At 57.8% G+C, this 16,513-nt stretch overlaps 3 protein-coding genes across 4 annotated transcripts in view; all 3 read left to right on the top strand.

The window, feature by feature from the left end:
- Window positions 1-282: 282 nt before the first annotated feature.
- Window positions 283-6,817, top strand: CNPPD1 (cyclin Pas1/PHO80 domain containing 1). The gene is made up of 8 exons (XM_010406930.3): window positions 283-532; window positions 718-820; window positions 3,248-3,329; window positions 3,909-4,029; window positions 4,120-4,248; window positions 4,427-4,488; window positions 4,745-4,862; window positions 5,363-6,817. Exons 1-8 carry the CDS (start codon window positions 464-466, stop codon window positions 5,993-5,995), a joined length of 1,317 nt encoding a protein of 438 aa, XP_010405232.2. The 5' UTR covers window positions 283-463; the 3' UTR covers window positions 5,996-6,817.
- An 85-nt stretch (window positions 6,818-6,902) lies between these two features.
- On the top strand, window positions 6,903-12,365 carry SLC23A3 (solute carrier family 23 member 3). The gene is made up of 12 exons (XM_010406931.4): window positions 6,903-7,869; window positions 8,138-8,298; window positions 8,812-8,906; window positions 9,243-9,316; window positions 9,603-9,784; window positions 9,937-10,060; window positions 10,376-10,523; window positions 10,604-10,857; window positions 11,048-11,153; window positions 11,228-11,395; window positions 11,582-11,677; window positions 11,858-12,365. The coding sequence occupies exons 1-12, from the start codon at window positions 7,762-7,764 to the stop codon at window positions 12,187-12,189; spliced, it is 1,848 nt and encodes a 615-aa protein (XP_010405233.1). The 5' UTR covers window positions 6,903-7,761; the 3' UTR covers window positions 12,190-12,365.
- A 1,345-nt stretch (window positions 12,366-13,710) lies between these two features.
- The window catches only part of NHEJ1 (non-homologous end joining factor 1), a 43,429-nt gene continuing 40,626 nt past the window's right edge, over window positions 13,711-16,513 (top strand). Inside the window, exons 1-3 of one of the 2 annotated variants that reach the window (XM_039555423.1) lie at window positions 13,711-14,078; window positions 14,605-14,790; window positions 15,674-15,883. In XM_039555423.1, the coding sequence (XP_039411357.1) occupies window positions 14,605-14,790; window positions 15,674-15,883 (396 nt within the window). In that variant the 5' untranslated portion in view covers window positions 13,711-14,078. Of the gene's footprint in view, window positions 14,079-14,215; window positions 14,343-14,604; window positions 14,791-15,673; window positions 15,884-16,513 lie in introns of those variants that run through there. The other variant, XM_010406932.3, reaches the window with a different exon arrangement.

The following is a 16,513-nucleotide window of genomic DNA, read 5'->3' as shown; positions in this document are numbered from 1 at the left end:
GCCGCCGCTGCCGCCGCCGCCTCCTCCTCCTCCTCCTCGGCCGCTGCCGCCGCCGCCGCCTCCTCGGCGCGGCCGCTCGCCATGGTTGCGGGGGGGGGGGGGGGAGAAGGCGGAGATGCCGCTGTCACCGGCCCAGGCGGGCGGCACCGCCTGAGGGACCGGCGGCCGCTGCCGCCCTGCGCGTGCGCCCGGGGACGGAGGAGGCGGGGGGGGAACCGGGTGACACCGGCCGCGCTTGCGCCCGGCGGCGGCAGGGGCGGGGAGCGGCCGCGCCCCCGCGCCGGAACAGGAAGGGCAGGAGGCCGGGCGGTGGCGGTCGGGCTGGGAGCGCCTTTGAGGGTTCCGCTCCCGACGCTGCGCCGGGCCTCGGCTTCGGCCTCGGAGCGGATCGGCACCACGCCCTCAGAGCCGGCCCTGTATCGCCGAAGGGGAGCTGTCAGCCCCCGCCCTGCGAGCGGGTAAGATGGAGCTGGACGAGCTGTTGCTGGACGAGGAGGGTGCCTTCTCCCTCAGTGGGTTCCAGGAGTTCACGGTGAGTATCCGCGGTCCAGCCTGCTCTTAGCAGGCCCCCGGGGCAATCCCCCCCAATCCCTCGCTCCCGGGGAGCCCCGTGTGGCCGCAGGCCCCGGCCCGGTGTAGCCCTGAGCTGGGTTGGGGTGGAAAGCACGGTATGAGGAGTGCTCTGGGCCTTCCTCACGTTCCTCTGTCTGCCTTCAGTTCCTGCCCAGGCACCAGCAACTGAGCGAGAGAGTGCGGAAGCGACTCTATTATGGCTGGGACAAAGACTGCAGCCTGGATAATCTCTCTAGCCCTGTGGCAGGTGGGTTGCTGATTGTCCCCAGATGGGAATGCTGAGTCAAGGGGGTTGGAAGTAGCCCAAGGGGCCGAGACCAATAGGTCACCTGCTTCCTCCCCAGTGCCAAATCCCACCCCTGCCCGGCCTTTCCCACTCAGTACAGCAGGGCAGGATGCCAGAGCCTCATGGCTTCTGCTCTCTCTTTTGTTGCCCTGTCTGGCCCACTGCTGCATTTTTGACATCTCACTGGTGTGTAAAGTCCTTTAGATTGCTTGTGAATTTCTTGGCAGAGCAGGTTGTGAACTTCTGCCTGGTAAGAGCTGTCTTGGACAATTGCTTGTGCTCTGCAAAACACTCAGCTTTGTTCAACTTCTAGTTGTGAGCACCAAGGGGACAAGTTCTTGCTGTGTGTTTGTCTGGATTGCATTCTTTTTCCTGTCAATTCAGCAGTGTGTTGAGGAGCAGAAGGACATGGCTGGGTTAAGGTTGAGGAGCTGCTGCAGGTGATGGTGGAGAGGAATGGAAAAGGGGCAAGAGTAGTTTGCTAGAGGGCCTTCGCTGTGTAGTTGTCTCAGCATTTCCAATATCTGCTTGCTAGGGAAACAGTCTGAAGTTGCCAGAATGCTGTGTGCAATGTGCCTTGGTGAGGAAGAGGATGCTGAGCATGTGGTGCCAGGGCAGACCCAGGCAGAGCAGCCACCTGCCGGGGTGCTGCTGGGAGTCACGAGTTCCAACACGAGCAGTGCGAGGGACGCTTGAGGCTGGCATTACACCCGGGTGCGAGGTGGGACTGTTCCATGGATGAAAGTTCAAAGGGTACAGTCATGCAAGAAAACTGTTGGGGGCTATTAACTCTAAGGACTGCCTTGCACTCAGGAAATGCCATGGCTCCAGCAGCTGGGTGCCAGAGTGGCACACAGAGAATGTGTTCATGGGCTGATCTGCTTTACAGCCTTCCTTCACCAGCTGCTGTCAAAAAAGTGGGCCCAGGACTATGACATCCATCTTGGTACAACTGTGTCTTGCCATAAACTACATGGCAAGTTTATGGCACTGTTCTTCAAACAAGGCAGAGGCTTGTTGGGAGAGTCTGGAGTAGCAGGAAAAGGTCTTTGGTATTGGGGGTTGGATGCAGAAGGCAGTATGGGGCTCGCTGAGGAGAGAAGTTGAAAAGTGAATTTGTTTCTTTGGAAACAGAAGAACAGTAACCACACTCACTGTGCCATGGCTGTGAGATGGGGAAACTGATCAGCTGCTCTCCGCACCCTCTAGGGCGGGACACTGTTGTGAGATGGATTTGTGGGCTGAAGAATTTGGTTTCATATCAGGACAAAAGCTGTAGGGATCCCTTGGGATGTTGTTACTGCCTCTGCGGTAGCACAAGGGTGGCCAGGAAGGACAGAGAGAGCAGCAGCAGTGGGAGAGGCTGGGAGCAGCCAATGGGTGGCTGGAGCTATGTCTGCCTGGTTGTACACCACAGTAGTGGTGTGGCCTGAATGGTGTAGGGAGGTTCCTTAGAGCAGTGTTTTTCTGAGCTTGGTGGCTGTACTTTGGGCACATCACTCTCATTAGTGCAGCTGTTCTCTTAGTTGCTGGAGAGATGTAGAAAGGAGGGGTGTGGTGATACTTCCCCTGGTAGCTGGAAATGCAAGGCTGCTGGGATGAACACTGTTCTCAACTTTGTCAGCCAAGAGCTTGGAAGCAAAATGTATTTCAAGTTTCCTGTCTAAAGCATTTCTTGCCAAGCATCAGACCATAGTGCTGCTTGGGATGCTCCCAGCTGGTCCTATTGTGTAGGGAAGTGAGATGGGAGCTGCTGGAGCCATCTGCCAGTATGTGTCAGTCTCTGGCCTTTTCAGTGCTTGAATGCTGGGGCACGTCCTTGAGTGCCGGGAAAGCAGGCTGAGCTGCAGTTACACTGTATTGCTGCTTTGATACCCCATTAGTACCTTTGGGCTCCTGCTCACATGGGTACCTTGTACGTCATCATCTCGGGAGCGCTGGGGCTGTGGTGTAGGGGAAGCTGGATCGGTGCTGATGAGATCTGCAGGGGGAAGATGCTGCTGGTTGGAGGGGAGCAGAGGACCACGAAGATGTGGTCTGACATCAGGTCCAAGAAGGTCTCCAGAAGGGCTGTCTGAGATCCTGCAGGGTGAGGGGAGGGTGTTTCTCTGCAGCTGACTGCTGGTGACACAGACCTGCTGATCTGGCACTGCCACAGGCCCTTGGTCACTCACATCCTCTTCCTGCTGTGATCTGCCTGACCTGCATATTTGTTTGTTCCTCACTTGTCTCTGACCTCTGATAAGGCCTGTCCTACCTTCATAGTTTAATTTAAACTTGAAGGGCTGAGCAAACACCAAGACCTTGTGGGCTTGTGGGGAGAAGGGGAAGGGTGGGGGTGGGCTGTGCCACATGAGGCTAACTCTTTTTGGTGCTTTTCTGTCCTAGATATTGCTGTGGAGTTGCTGCAGAAAGTGGCTCCCAGTCCTATCCGCAGACTCCAGAAGAAATATGTGTCTCATGTATCTCGGTAAGAAGCAAAACCTGTCTCTTCATGTCCTGGGTCAGAACTTGGAGCTCTGGTCTTACTTGTGACTCACTTTTGTCCCCTGGCACAGCCACTGGCTTTGTGCTTAGGCCTGATTAGTGTCAAAAAGAGCAAAAAGGGGTAGGTGGCACAGACAGCAGGCACGGTGATTTCCTGATGCAGGCAGGGCTACTTCATGTTTGTCCTGCTCTCTGGGATGCATGTGTGCTCTTGTTACTGGGAGTCTGTACTGGCTGGAACTGTAGCTCCCTGGGTAACCAGGTTTGAACCTGGAATCTCCTCTTGGCAGCTGAGCCCTCACAGCATTCCTTGCTGCCGGCAGGGCTGCTCAGTTGAGAGCTGACTGTGCCTGGGAACAGAAACCAGGGCTTTCTGCTCTCCACACTGCATCCCCTGCATTTTCTCTTGCTGCAGCTCAGGACAGCTGGCACAGAACTGGCAAGGCTGTGACCTATTTAGTGATTTGCTAAACCTTCCTACTGCCTGCATGGGGAGGGAGCAACCAAGTTGTGCTGTGGTGCCTGGGACGTTTGTAGCATTGGTTCTTGCCCTGTCCCACAGGGAAGCTTGCATCTCGCCCTGCTCCATGATGTTGGCACTGGTTTACATTGAGAGACTCCGGCACCGGAACCCCGAATACCTCCAGCAGATCTCATCTTCAGACCTCTTCCTGATCTCCATGGTGAGTGGTGGGCAGGGGGGTAACTGGGCTGGAGGGAAGCCTGGAAGAGTGCAGTGAAGACTGAGATCCTGTCCTTTGTGCTACTTTTAGATGGTTGCAAGTAAGTACCTGTATGATGAGGGTGAGGAGGAGGAGGTGTTCAACGACGAGTGGGGAGCTGCAGGGAAGGTGGATGTCCAGACCATGAACACACTGGAGATGAACTTCCTGAGCGCCATTGTAAGTGAAACTGTCACTGCTGCCAACTGTTTCACAGAGCATGGGAAAAGAGGCATTGAGGGGAGTCCGGATTTCTGGTTTTCCACCACATGCTCCCATGAAGGGATAGAGAAGGATGGTGTCTGGGTGCTGGGTGACCTGCCCTGACTGCGCTGACCTTTAACTCTTGTCCTGACAGGACTGGAGTCTCTACACAGATCCTCGGGAGCTGTTTGAAGTGCTGAGCTGGCTGGAAGGACGGTAGGTGTCTGGGATGGGGGTGATCCCTTTATCTGTGTTGCAGCCTGGCTCTGCCCCTGCTTGGAGGTAGCCCTGCTGCAGTGAAATAAGAGATTGGGACACCTGTGAGCCTTAGCTAGGCTCTCCGGCTCCCTTCTGCAGAGCTTAAGCAGGGTCTACTCCAAGGCTGCCTGGGCTGAAGCTGCTTTGATGGGGAAAGGTGCATACCACATCCACCATTCCCCGTTGGTTTTTTTTTTTTTTTTTCTTCTTGCAGTGTGGCTGAAAAACAGGGCATGTGGCGTGGCTGGTTCACCTACACAGATCTGTGTGTCCTCATGGAGCAGTCCATGTGGCAGCATGTGCTGGGCCAGTTCTACCAGCAAGTGGTGAAGGTAAGGGCATAGGAGAGGAGCTACTTGCAAGAACATGGGACCTAGGAGGCTGTGGATTTGGAGCAGGACCCCCTTTTCCACTGAGAGCAGCACCTTGATTTATTCCCTGTTGAAAAGGGAGGCTGTCAGAAGATGCCGATTTGCAGCTGCACTGCCTGAGGCACTGCAGCCTGGTGCTGGGTGGTGTGCCCTGTGCTGGACCGCAGCCCCACAAGTCATGGTACATGGGCATGGTGGTGGCATAGAGGCAACTGGGTGCTGGCTAGGGTCTTGAACAGGAACTGTTGGCTTTTAGCTGGGGCATTTTGGTTTGTGATATTTAGGCCCTGCTTTGGGCAGGCTGTGTGCCACCCACCATTAGCAGTGTGGCTGCCAGCTCTTGGCATCCAGGGGGATGCTTTTTCCCATCGCAGCTGCCGGGTTGATCCTGGCCATGCTGCATTATGGCTGGTGGGTGGTGTTGCTGGGTGGGTCTGGGCTAACATTTGGTTTCTCCTTAGCTGGCCTGCCTCCTGGGTGTGGTGTACCTGACTGGCTTCGCAGCCATCTTCGCCTCCATCACTGTAGTGCACCGGTCTGTGTGCATGAGGAGTGTCAGCACTACAGCTCCCCGGCCTGCGCTGTTCCCTGAGGAGGGGAGGTGCCAGCTGGATACTCAGCCAGCCCCAGCCCCTGGCCAGCCCCAGCCCGAGCTGCCCAACATCTCCTCAGCCAGCTGCACCCGTTGCCTGGGGGAGAATGAGATGACCAAGGAGCCACGTCGTGGGGGTGTCACAGCAACTGCACTCTACCTGTGGGGCAGCATGATGACGGCTCTGTCCTACCCAAAGGCACCTGATCTAGCCCAACACAGGAGCCTCCCACAAGGTCCTTTCCGGAAAGTGCCCACTGCCTGTGAGAGATCCAACCGTACCAGCCCCACTGCAGCCCCCAGCCAGCCTGGCCCCTTCGGACTTGCCGTGCTCCCAGCTCCTCCGGTGCTCCACTGCCACACCTGCTCAGCCACTGCAGGCCCCACATGGGATGCAGCCCCTAACCGTGAGGACTGGCTGGACCCCCTGGGGCTGAAGCAGTGCTTCTTGCACACTGCTATGGATCTCAGTAGAATCAAGAGCTTCATTTTTCCCAGCTAGGAGTACAGGACAGCAGCCCCTTCCTTTCCCTTTCCCTTCCAGTGTGGCACAACTTATTTCCTTGCACTTCTGGGACCCCTGATCCTTGGAACTGCATGGGGCTGAAGGCCTGTGCATTACTTTCAAACCAGCACTTGTGTTCCCCCACCCAGGGCAGGGATGTTCTTCACTTGGGGGCTGCTGGGGCAGGTTGGGATAGAGCTGGCTTGCTGGGGTGGGAACTTACTAGCTGGAGGGTAAATATGGGTTGCCTTTGGGCTGGGGTGCTTGTGCAAAGGGGAGTATTGTCCCCCTTCCTGTAGTGAGTGGTGTTGGACAGAGGTGGCATATGGGATGTTGGAGGCTGGGACTGTGTGTGCAGGGTGGAGGGGCTAAGGCACTGACCCCAGTGAGAAGGTGGGGTGCCTGGGATAGGGGAGAGGAGGTTGAAGGAGGTGGGAATGAGCTGGCTGGTCATAGCAGTACTTACATTTGGGGGCTGTTAGGCCGCTTCTTGGAACTTGCAAGAGTGACACCGAGCAGGTACCCTGATGTGGATGGGCCCTGCTGGGCTTGGTGGGGATGAGGTGTGGTTAGGGCTGAACTTCCTTATCCTGCTTGTGTTGGGTGTTTTGAATCTGGGGTGCTTTGTGACCCCATCCCAAACCCCAGCTGTGTCTGTGAGCAAACAGTGCCTGACTGCTCCTCAGAGTGGGAAGAAGGCATCTTGTCTTGCTGACCAGGCCAGCTCATAATGCCCCTTCTTTTTACTGTGGATTTTACACCTGTTTTTCACTCTTTTGTAGATGCAAATCTCTTCCAATAAAAGTAGTTCTTGCTGTGTGCCTGCTTTGTCCTGCTGAGCTGCTCCATACTGGCAGCATGCCTGCCCCAGAGTGGAGCCATGTCCATGCAGCTGTGCCTGCTCCTGGAGCTGCTGTGCAAGACAGATCCTAGGTGCTGCCAGTGAGCCCAGGAGACCTACAAGGCCTGTCCTGCAGTCTTTCTCTGGTTACAGGAGGGATATCAGGTCCGGTGCAGGCAGGGACAGCAGGAGAGAGGAGGATCCCCATCCTTGGGAATGTGGGGAATGCATGTTCTCCACTGCTCTTTGCTCTCTGAAGTCTTACCTGTTAATGAGTGACCCTTGAGCAGCAAGGGCTCAGCCAGGTCACTGACACAGCCACCTCTGCCCTGTGACAAAAACACGAGCATCCCCTGCCTGTGCACCCTTGGGATCCTTTCCAGCCAAGCAGGCAGCTCTTGGCTCTGGCATCCTTATCTAGTGGCAGGATTCCATACTCTCCTAGGAGAATGGGGGATAAAATAGACCCCCATTAGAGACTGGGCTGGACTGGGAGGGCAGGAGCTGCTGTGCTGGGGAGAAGCAAGCATGGGCAGGGTACACGGAAGCTGGAGGATGCTGCTGGTGGGAGTAGTCTAAACACGTGGAGGAAGAGGTGTCAAGGCTGTGGCCTACCCAGTCCCTGCCCACAGAGGCAGTGATGGGATCCGGGCTGTGGGTAGTTGGCACTGTAATAGTGTCTGATGTCCTGCTTGTGGCTGCATGTCACCTGGCCTGTGTAGTGACAAACCAGGGTGACACTTGCATTCCTGGCCACAAGGGCAGGTTACTCACCAACTCAAGTTAATGGCTAACCCTGGGGCAGCTCCTGTGGAAGGTGGAAGTTCAGCCATGTGAGGATTTGCAAGGAGGTCTCAGGGGGCTGGGAGCCTGCCCCCCCTCTCTACACTGAAAACGGGGAGCGGTGTGGGGAGGCAGCAGCATGAATGGGGGCCATGGCAGAGCACCTGGAGCTGGGAGCCCCATGCTCACGTCCTGCTCCTCCCAGAAGATGTGCTCATGGATGGTGAACTGCTGCTTAGCCCTTCAGGTAAGGGGGGACCAGGGTGAGCAGCCAGAGCGATGGGATGATGAGGAGAGGGCTGGGATCCTCTCAGATTGCAGGGCAGGGGCTGCATCCTACCAGGCAAAGGGTGTGTAGGGCTGTGGTCAGTGTATGCTGGGAGGGGAGTGGGCAGTAGTGAGTGCTGCCCAGGTGGTGTCAGTGGGCATCTGCCCTCTCATGGGGACTGGGCATGGGGAGCTGCAGCTCTAGGTGCTGCAAGGAGTTGTGACTGCTCCATCTCTTCCCTGCGCAGCACCTGGCTGTACAGACCTCCCTGCTCTGCATCTTCCACCTCCTCCTGCTGCCCACCCTGCCCCAGGAGCCACCTCATGCCCAGACCACCAGCAAGCTGCTGGCATGCAGCCTCTTTGCCTGCGGCATCTCCACAGTGCTGCAGACCACCCTGGGGAGCCGGTGAGCAAGGGGGGGTGAAGGGGGAGCAGCTGTCACGAGGAGGAGGGTGATGCCATGGCAGGGTATGTCTGTATCCTCCTGGGATGCAGGAAGATGAGCTTTGCTGGAAGTGGGAAGGGGCACAAGGAAAACTTATTGTGCTGCATCTCTGCACAGCTGTCACAGTCGTCCCCTCCATCTTGCACATACCTCTAGAAAAACTGCTGTGCTTTCCCTCTAGCTCCTCACTGCCTTGCTCCAACATTGTACACAGCTCCTTCAGACCATCCGGTGCCTGTGCTGCCCACACAGGGCCTGGGTATGGGATTTGGCAAAGCCTCTGACCTCTGCACATACTCCATGTGCTGTCCCTTGGGATGTACTAGGGCACATGTAGAATATGGGGTAACCTCCTGCCAATTTGGAGTTCTTCTCTTCCCACTCCTGTTCCTCTGGCAGCCTGGGCTTTTGGAGCAGCCTTGTTCCCTTTGCTGTCCTTCCTCCCTAATGTGTGCTTGTTGTCCCCTTCCTCAGGCTGCCGCTGGTTCAAATCCCATCCTTTGAGTACTTGGTCCCTGCCATGATGCTGAGCTCCCACCTGTCCCCTGGTGCCAGCACAAACAGGAATGGTGAGCACAGCTCTGGAGCCTTTGTCCTTTGGGGCCTGGGCCATGCTGGTGCCAGGGGAATGGCAATGATGAGGTGCCTGGTAGGTGGGGTAGGGATGAGGGGTAGCAAGGGGTCCTGCCTGCTGGCCCCTCTGGTGATAGTGCACAGCATGCTACTCACTCCTGAGTGCACTTGCTACATCTCTGGTCACTTCCCCAGGGTCAGGGCTAATGGGGATGGGGATGCTGGCACACTGGTCCTTCTCCAGCCAGCAGTCTCCTTGCTGCATGCTCTTGGAGATGGCTCCAGGAGCCCAGGATCCACATGTATCACACCCTTCCAAAATTCCCTTCCAGGCACAGCCATGGCCAGTACATGCCTCGTACCTCATTGCAGAGACACAGGGAGCTGGGCTGACTCGCTGCGAGAGGTGGGTGCTCCTGTGCTGGGATGGAGGTCCCCATCCTGCTCGATCAGCTTTCCACTTGTCACCCATATCCCTGTACGCCCAGTCTCTTTTTCTGGGATTTGCCATGAATAGGTGCGAAGGCAACGGGGATCATAATGCATGTCCATGTATATGTTTCTCTGCACTCGGGGTGAGTGGAGCATGTAAAACAAGCGATGCTGCTGGGGCCCTGGGAATGTCGCCAAGGGAAGGTGTTGGACTGCTCTCCATGTATCCTGCCCCACAGGCCTGTCCTTTCCTCTTTCAGGTCTCTGGAGCAGTGCTGGTCTCTGGGATGATTCAGTTGGTGCTGGGAGTGTCTGGCGTGTGCGGGTGGGCAGCCCAGCACTGCGGGCCCATGGTCCTGGCCCCCAGCCTGTCCATCATCGGGCTGTCTGCATACAAGGAAGCAGCTTTCTTCTGCTCCACTAACTGGGGTGTAGCACTGCTGTATGTGAGCGAGGGACTGTACTGGTGGGTGGCTCCTGGGGCTTTCTTTCACCAGTGGGACAGGGATGGGGCACCCTTGCAGTGCATGGCACACATTTGGGGCCTCATCACTGACTGTGATGCTGTGTGGTGACCCGTGCTCACTCTCCTAGGCTCATGCTCCTTGCTGTCACCTTCTCCCAACACCTGCGGTCCTGCCGCCTGCCCTTTTGTGCCTGGCCTCATGCTTGGGAGGGCTCCACAGAGTCATCAGTTCCCACCCTGCGCACGTTCTCGGTACTGTGGTTTGTCTGCTCTCTTCACTGTCACCACGCTTCTCTCTCCAAGCCTGGCTCTTTGGTGTGGGTTTAGGTAAGACGTGGAGCACAGGCAGGGGTGAGAAGCTCTGGTGCAGCTCCCAGAACATGGATGCTTCTCGGGACGTGCTGGGGACCTAGGGTGTTAGAGCAGAACAGCTTGGACTGCTTCCTGCAGGGGTAAGGGGAGATGTGGTATGACTCCTTGGGAAAGGTGACAGGACAAGGATGGGGTGCTGGCCAGGGCAGGCAGGGGGGGAGGGTCCCCTGCTGAGGGTCTCCTTTTGCCTTCCAGGTACTGTTCCCATTTGCTGGTGTCTGCATTGTCTGTGCCATCCTCAGCTACTTCCACATTCCCTGGGAATCACTGGACCCGGCCATGGCACAGCTGTCTTGGGCCAACAGCACCTTCAATGCCCCTTGGATCCACATCCCCTATGCAGGTGGGGGGCAGCAGGGCTGAGTGCAGCCATCCACGTTTGGACAGAACTTGTATCACCTGTCCCTTTTCCCTCTGCTGCAGGAGAGTGGAGGTGGCCACTGCTCACCCCCCGGGCGTTGGCAGTGGGCATTGCCATGGCCATCGGCTGCAGCATGAACTCCGTGGGTTGCTACGTGCTGTGTGGGAGGCTGCTGCGAGTTCCCCAGCTACCCCCTCACGCCTGTAACCGGGGGCTCTGCATGGAAGGGTTGGGCAGCCTCCTGGCAGGACTGCTGGGCACCCTGGGGGGCACAGCCTCCAGCATTGCCAACACCTGTGCCACTGGCCTCACACAGGTATGCCAAGGTGGGGGAAATGGGTTGGCAAGGGATGGGGAGGCAGTTGAGCAGGTGTGCGGGACTCGTAATGGCCAGGCAGTCACCGAGACAGCACTGGGAAAGGCAGGTGTGTACAGCAGGATGGGGCGGGAGACAGAGCAGGGGGTGATGCCACCCATCCTCACTTTCCCATTCTTCTTTCTGCCAGGCTGGCTCTCTCCTCTCGGTGCAAGTAAGCGCCGTGGCGTGCATGGTGTTGGGCATGTCCCCGAGGCTGGCAGGGCTCCTCACCCACATCCCACTGGCAGTTCACGGTGGGTACCCTGCCCTACCCCTTGCTGCGACACCTGCAGCCTGCCTGGCACTGCCTGACTCCTGCCCCTCGCAGGAGGGGTGCTCTGTGTAACCTACGCCATGGCTGTGGGCACGGGGATCTCCTACTTCCAGTACGCAGACATTGACTCAGGGAGGAACATCTTCATTGTTGGCTTTGCCATGTTCATGGCACTGCTGGTACCACGGTGGTTTGGCACGGCTCTGACTCCCCTGGCCACAGGTAGGAGGGACATTCCCCAGAGTCCCATGGCATGGTGACCACACATCTCCAGTGTTCTGGGAGGCTGGGTCGGCTCATGGTAGCAGGCAGCTCCCTCTTCAATCCCTGATTCTGCCATGGCAGCTCCTGCCCCTTTCCCCTGGCTAGGCTGGGACCTCCTGGCTGATTCTGGCACTGTCCCTGCAGGCTGGGTGCCACTGGACCTCCTCTTCCTCTCCCTGCTTATGGTGCCTGTCTTCTTAACTGGCTTCTTGTCATTTTTTCTGGAGAACACGGTCTCAGGTGAGGGGCTGCTCTAGGTGCTCTGCATATTCCCCACTCCGAGGACTGGATCTGTCCATTGGACAAACCACCAGCTCTGCCTTCAGGCAGTCCTACTGAGGATCCTGGGGCTGGTGTGGGCTGGGAGGATGCACCTGGAGGAAAGGGCTCCCATTTCACTGCCTACTTCCCTGCTTGCAGGAACGCTGGAGGAACGAGGGCTGCTTTCTGAGCAGCCATGGAAAGTTAGAGCTGGTGACTGTCACCTCCATGGAGAGAGAGGCAAAGCCAGCCAAGCCTATAGGCTCCCCACTGGGCTAAGGAGGCTGCTGCCATCTTCCTGCAAAGCCTTTCCGTGCTGCTTCCTCTGCCCAAGGAGTGAGGAAGAGGAGGAGGGTAGCAGTGCCACCGAGGAGGGGACTGCTGCCCCGGGGGAAGGGACACACCTGCTCCCCAAACCCAGCTCTGGGGAGCTGCAGCCAGCAATACGGTCAAGCCAGACAGACATGCCTGCATGGCACACTGTGGCCTGACCCTGTCACGCAGGGGTGCCTCATGTGAAAACAGGGCTGTGCCCTCAAGGCAGCTTGTGAGCCACTTTGCTCCTCATTTCTGAAGGCCTCGAGGACTGGAGGAACCTGAGCTTCCACCCTCCCAACACAAACCTGATTTCCCTGCTTGAGAGCGAGATATAAAAACCTTCAACCAACTTTGCCTTTTCTAGGGGTTTCCTTTCCAGATGGGATTTACCTAGGGGATCCCCTGGTGCCCTGAGGACTGTGACTGGAGGGCAGGGCCACCTGGTGCCACTGCAGGAGGATGTGGGTGCCTCTAAAATCCACCATCATCCTGTGGAGATGACTAGGGGAGGGCTCAGTGCTTTGGACACCCAAAGGACTGTCATTCTAGCTATGCTCACCTGCTGGCACTGTGCTCAGGAAGGACTGGCTCTCCACCTCCTCCCTGCTGTGTCCCAGTTGTGCGTATGGCCTATCAATGCCCACAGCACCAGGTATATATCAATGCTCTGGCACTCCAGGATGCTCCAGGTTGGGGGTGAAACTGAGCTGAGATTCCCAAAACAATGAACACCCTTTCACCTACAGTAGGATGGTCCCAGTAGTGCTCACCACATAAATACGCCCTAGGCATTGCTCTTGTGACTACTCTAGCCAACAGTGGCTTTCCCTGGAGAAGAACATCTCCCTCCACCTGGTCCCAAGGTGAAACACCCAAAGGTGGATGCAGGATGGGAGGTGCAGGTCCCCAGGTGTGAGCCCTCTTTCCCCAGCTCTCTGACCCTCGCAGCTGTACACAGCAGCATAATGCACAGCTCATCCTCATTCAGCCAGCATCCTCACCTGACACTAAATTTCAGCTGTGACCAAAGTCCCGCTGGGTCCTGCACCCCAAGCCTGGTCATGCAACCTAGGCTGTCCTGCACTGCAAAGTCCTTGCCTACTCCCCTGTTTCCTGGCACCCTGTCAGGATGCAAACCCTGTGTGATGACCACCCTGCCCTGGCACTGCCCTGAGAGGTGACTGCAGCCTACTTCCTGGGGACAGGGGTGAGTGGAGGGGTGTGTGCAAAGAGTGTAAATGGGAGACTCAGGGGCAGTGCATCGGGGGCAGTTTGTGGGCCCAGGGTGGATGGCCTTGTGCATGGAGTGCTGGTGGGGGATTACAGTCAGAGAATGGGTGATGAGGTTTGGAAGTCAGTGCCTGGGGTGAGGGTAGAGCTCAGTGCGGAGGGAACGGGGGGTGCGTGGTGTGCCAAGCTGGCACAGTGCTGCTCTATGCCGCCTTGTGAGCCCAGTGCCCAGGCATGGGGCCAGAGGCACCTGCAGCCCCGGCTACGCAGGGCTCGCTGTGGTGCAGCAGCCGAGTCCCCGCACAGCCTGGGAGAGCAGTGGTGCGGGTGCGTGCCCTGGCCGTGCCTGCCCTGGCACCGTGGGGGTCAGGAATAAACCTGGGGCCAAGGGACAGGAGAAGCCCCGCACCGCCGCCGCCTCTCCCGCTGTACCGGGCCCTGTCCCCAGCTGGGCACTTGTGCCAGGACATTTCGTAGCAGGCGCAAGCGCAGAATGAAGTCCTAAGGCATTTCGGTCCCCATCAGTGTCTTGGCCATGGCACCCCTTGCGGCAACCGCGGACTCTAGAGGGACACGCCAGCTCGGCTCGCTGTCCTTATGAGCAGGCAAGGCAACACCAGCAGCGTTCCCCGCGGCTCCGAGGAAGGGACGGCAGGTCCCGGGGCGCCGGGAGCCGCACGTCCCGGCGTGCCCCGACCCCGCCCGCCGCGGAAGAGAGCAGCATGCCGGGAGCCGTAGTCCGCCCTCGCCTCCGGCCCGGCGCCCCTCGCCGCTCGCCGCTCGCAAGCCCCTGCCTCTGCATCCTCCGGCCGCCCGCTCCTCCTGTTCTCGGGTAACGCTGCGGCTCCGCAGAGCCCCGGGCACCTCGCGGGCGCTGGGTCCCTGAGTGTTTTGGGAGGCGTGGAGCCCGTCCTAGGGAGGAGCGGGAAGCAGCAGTGGGCTGCCGGCACTCTGCCCGTGCCACTGCGGGCACAGGGACGGGATGCCCCAGCAGGAGGAGGGTGCAGCACCCTGCTGCCCGCCCGGTGCCTGCGGGGCAGCCAGAATGTTAATGTGGGCGTAGAGATCTTGCCGTGCTAACGCCAGCAAGCACCGGGTAACGCGGGGAGGCAGCAGTTCTACTGCCGTGCGCCTGCTGGCGCGTCTGGGGTACTTATTGTGAGCTGCGGCAGGACCTGCTCTGCACAAAGCTCCCAAAACACACACCCCAGCTCTGCTGCTTGCATGTGTGACCAGAGCTGGCTAAGTATCTTCTCTTCTGTGCTGTCAGGTGGAACTGACGGTCCCTGTGGGGCCACCCCAGGGACCAGGTCTTCCCAGGTGGGGGTTGAGACAGAGACCTGGTTGCTCTCTTGCAGATGGAGGGCTCCGAGGAGCTGGAAAGCAGCCTCCTGACCCAGCCCTGGGCTTCTGTTCGTTTTGACGGGTCCACTTTTCTTGCCAAAGTGTGCTTCAGGGATACTGGCTATATCCTGCTGATCTCTGACCTCAGCAGTGTCTGGTACGAGAGTGCAGATGTCGAGGCTGTGGGACAAAGGTCCAAGGTGAGTGTCTGAAAAGGCCAGGGACCTCCTTTTCTCCTCCCAGCAGCTGACATACCTGTATGCTTGTGGTGGCAAGCATACACTGCTTGGTGACACAGTGGCTGTTGGGTCTGACTGGGCTTGGGTGCAAATGCCCAGCCTGGAAGGTCCCTGTGTGGCTCTGCCCAAGCGCTGTCAGCCCACTTGGCCAAACACCCTTCTCCTGGGAGAGTGGGCCACACTGTTTAGCATGCCCAGGGCAGCCGGGTGGGTCAGTGTACAGAGGGCTGGCACAGTCTCTTCACTTGTGGGCTGGATGGGCAGCTGGTTTCCCCAGGGCCAGTGTACTAAAGAGGAGCTTGAAACAAGGCTGCCTTCTACTCAGTGACAGAGAGATTCTGTTCACGTTCAAAGCTAGCACAGTCTTTCATGGGGCATCCTGTCAGCTTGGACCCCAAAAATGCATGGAGCTGTGCCTCATCTCCTCAGCCCATGTGCCCTGGCCCTCACGTGCCATTGGAGTGGCACGTCCCTGTGTCACATAATGCTGAGCAGCTGGTGGCAGGAGGGATGGGCATATGGCTGCAGCCATCCACCAGCCCTGGCAGGTTGTCCTGCTGTTGGCTCTCAGCCAGGCTATGGCGCTTGTGGTGGCACGCAGAACAGATGTGCTACTGCAGGCCATTGCACCCTGCCCATCCTGGAGTGGCAGGATAAGGGAGCCTTCCCAGCATGGCTGTCTTGGGAGAATCAATGAGGAATGTCAAGTCAGAGGGCTGGAGGCCAAGGCCCAGGGATGGCTTTTTGCTGTGGGACATGCAGTAGTTTGATTCCTTTGGTGCTGGGATTTCTGCTGGTTTTTTCCCCAGTGCTGTGCTGTGCCCCCAACCTTGCCTTTTCCCAGGAGCTGAACAAGCGGCTGACGGTTCATGTGTCCTCCTTCCTGAACCACTTGTGCAACCTGATGTGCCCCTTGCTGGCAGGGCAGCCAGATGCCACCACTGCCTTCTCCTGCCACCGCTCTGCCAGCGGCCTCAGGCTGCGCGTGAAAAGCGAGCTGTCAGGACTGCCCTTCTACTGGGACTTCCACTGCTGCCCTGCTCCCTTGGAGATGGTGAGTGAAGCTGCAGAGAGTTCAGGGAGGGGAATGGCCAAAATTAAGGGTCGTCCCCTTATGCTTGGAGCTTTTGAGTAGTCTCGAGCCATGTGGGTGACTGTAGGTTGCCTGACTGCCTTCTGCCTCTCCCAAGGTTTGCTGTCCCTGTTTCTTCCTGCTGAGGCTTTGGCACCTTGGTTTGTGCTGTGCAGTGACACAGGGATGGCCCAGCACATGCTGCTGTTGGGACCTGAGTGAAATGCCCTCGTGAGAGCCCACCTGGAGTTCTGCATCCAAATCTGGGGTCCTTGGCACAAGAAAAACATTGACATGTTAGAGCGGGTCCAGAGGAGAGCCACAAAGATGATAAGAGGGCTGGAGCTCCTCTCCTACCAAGACAGATTGCAAGAGATGGGATTGTTTGGCATGGAGAAGAGAAGGCTCTGAAGAGACCTCATTGCAGCCTTCCGGTACTTGAAGAGGGCTTATTTTAAAGAGGGAGAACAGCTTTTTACATGGGCAGATAGTGATAGGACAAAGGGAACTGTTTTTTAACTAAATGAGGAGACCTTTAGATTAGCTGCTAGAAAAAATTCTTCATTATGAGAGTGGTGAGGCACTCGAACAGGTTGCCCAGAGAAGCTGTGG

Source organism: Corvus cornix, chromosome 7 (assembly GCF_000738735.6).
Source record: "Corvus cornix cornix isolate S_Up_H32 chromosome 7, ASM73873v5, whole genome shotgun sequence".
In the NCBI taxonomy this organism is placed as follows: domain Eukaryota; kingdom Metazoa; phylum Chordata; class Aves; order Passeriformes; family Corvidae; genus Corvus; species Corvus cornix.
This window is presented reverse-complemented; position numbering and strand designations above follow the sequence as displayed.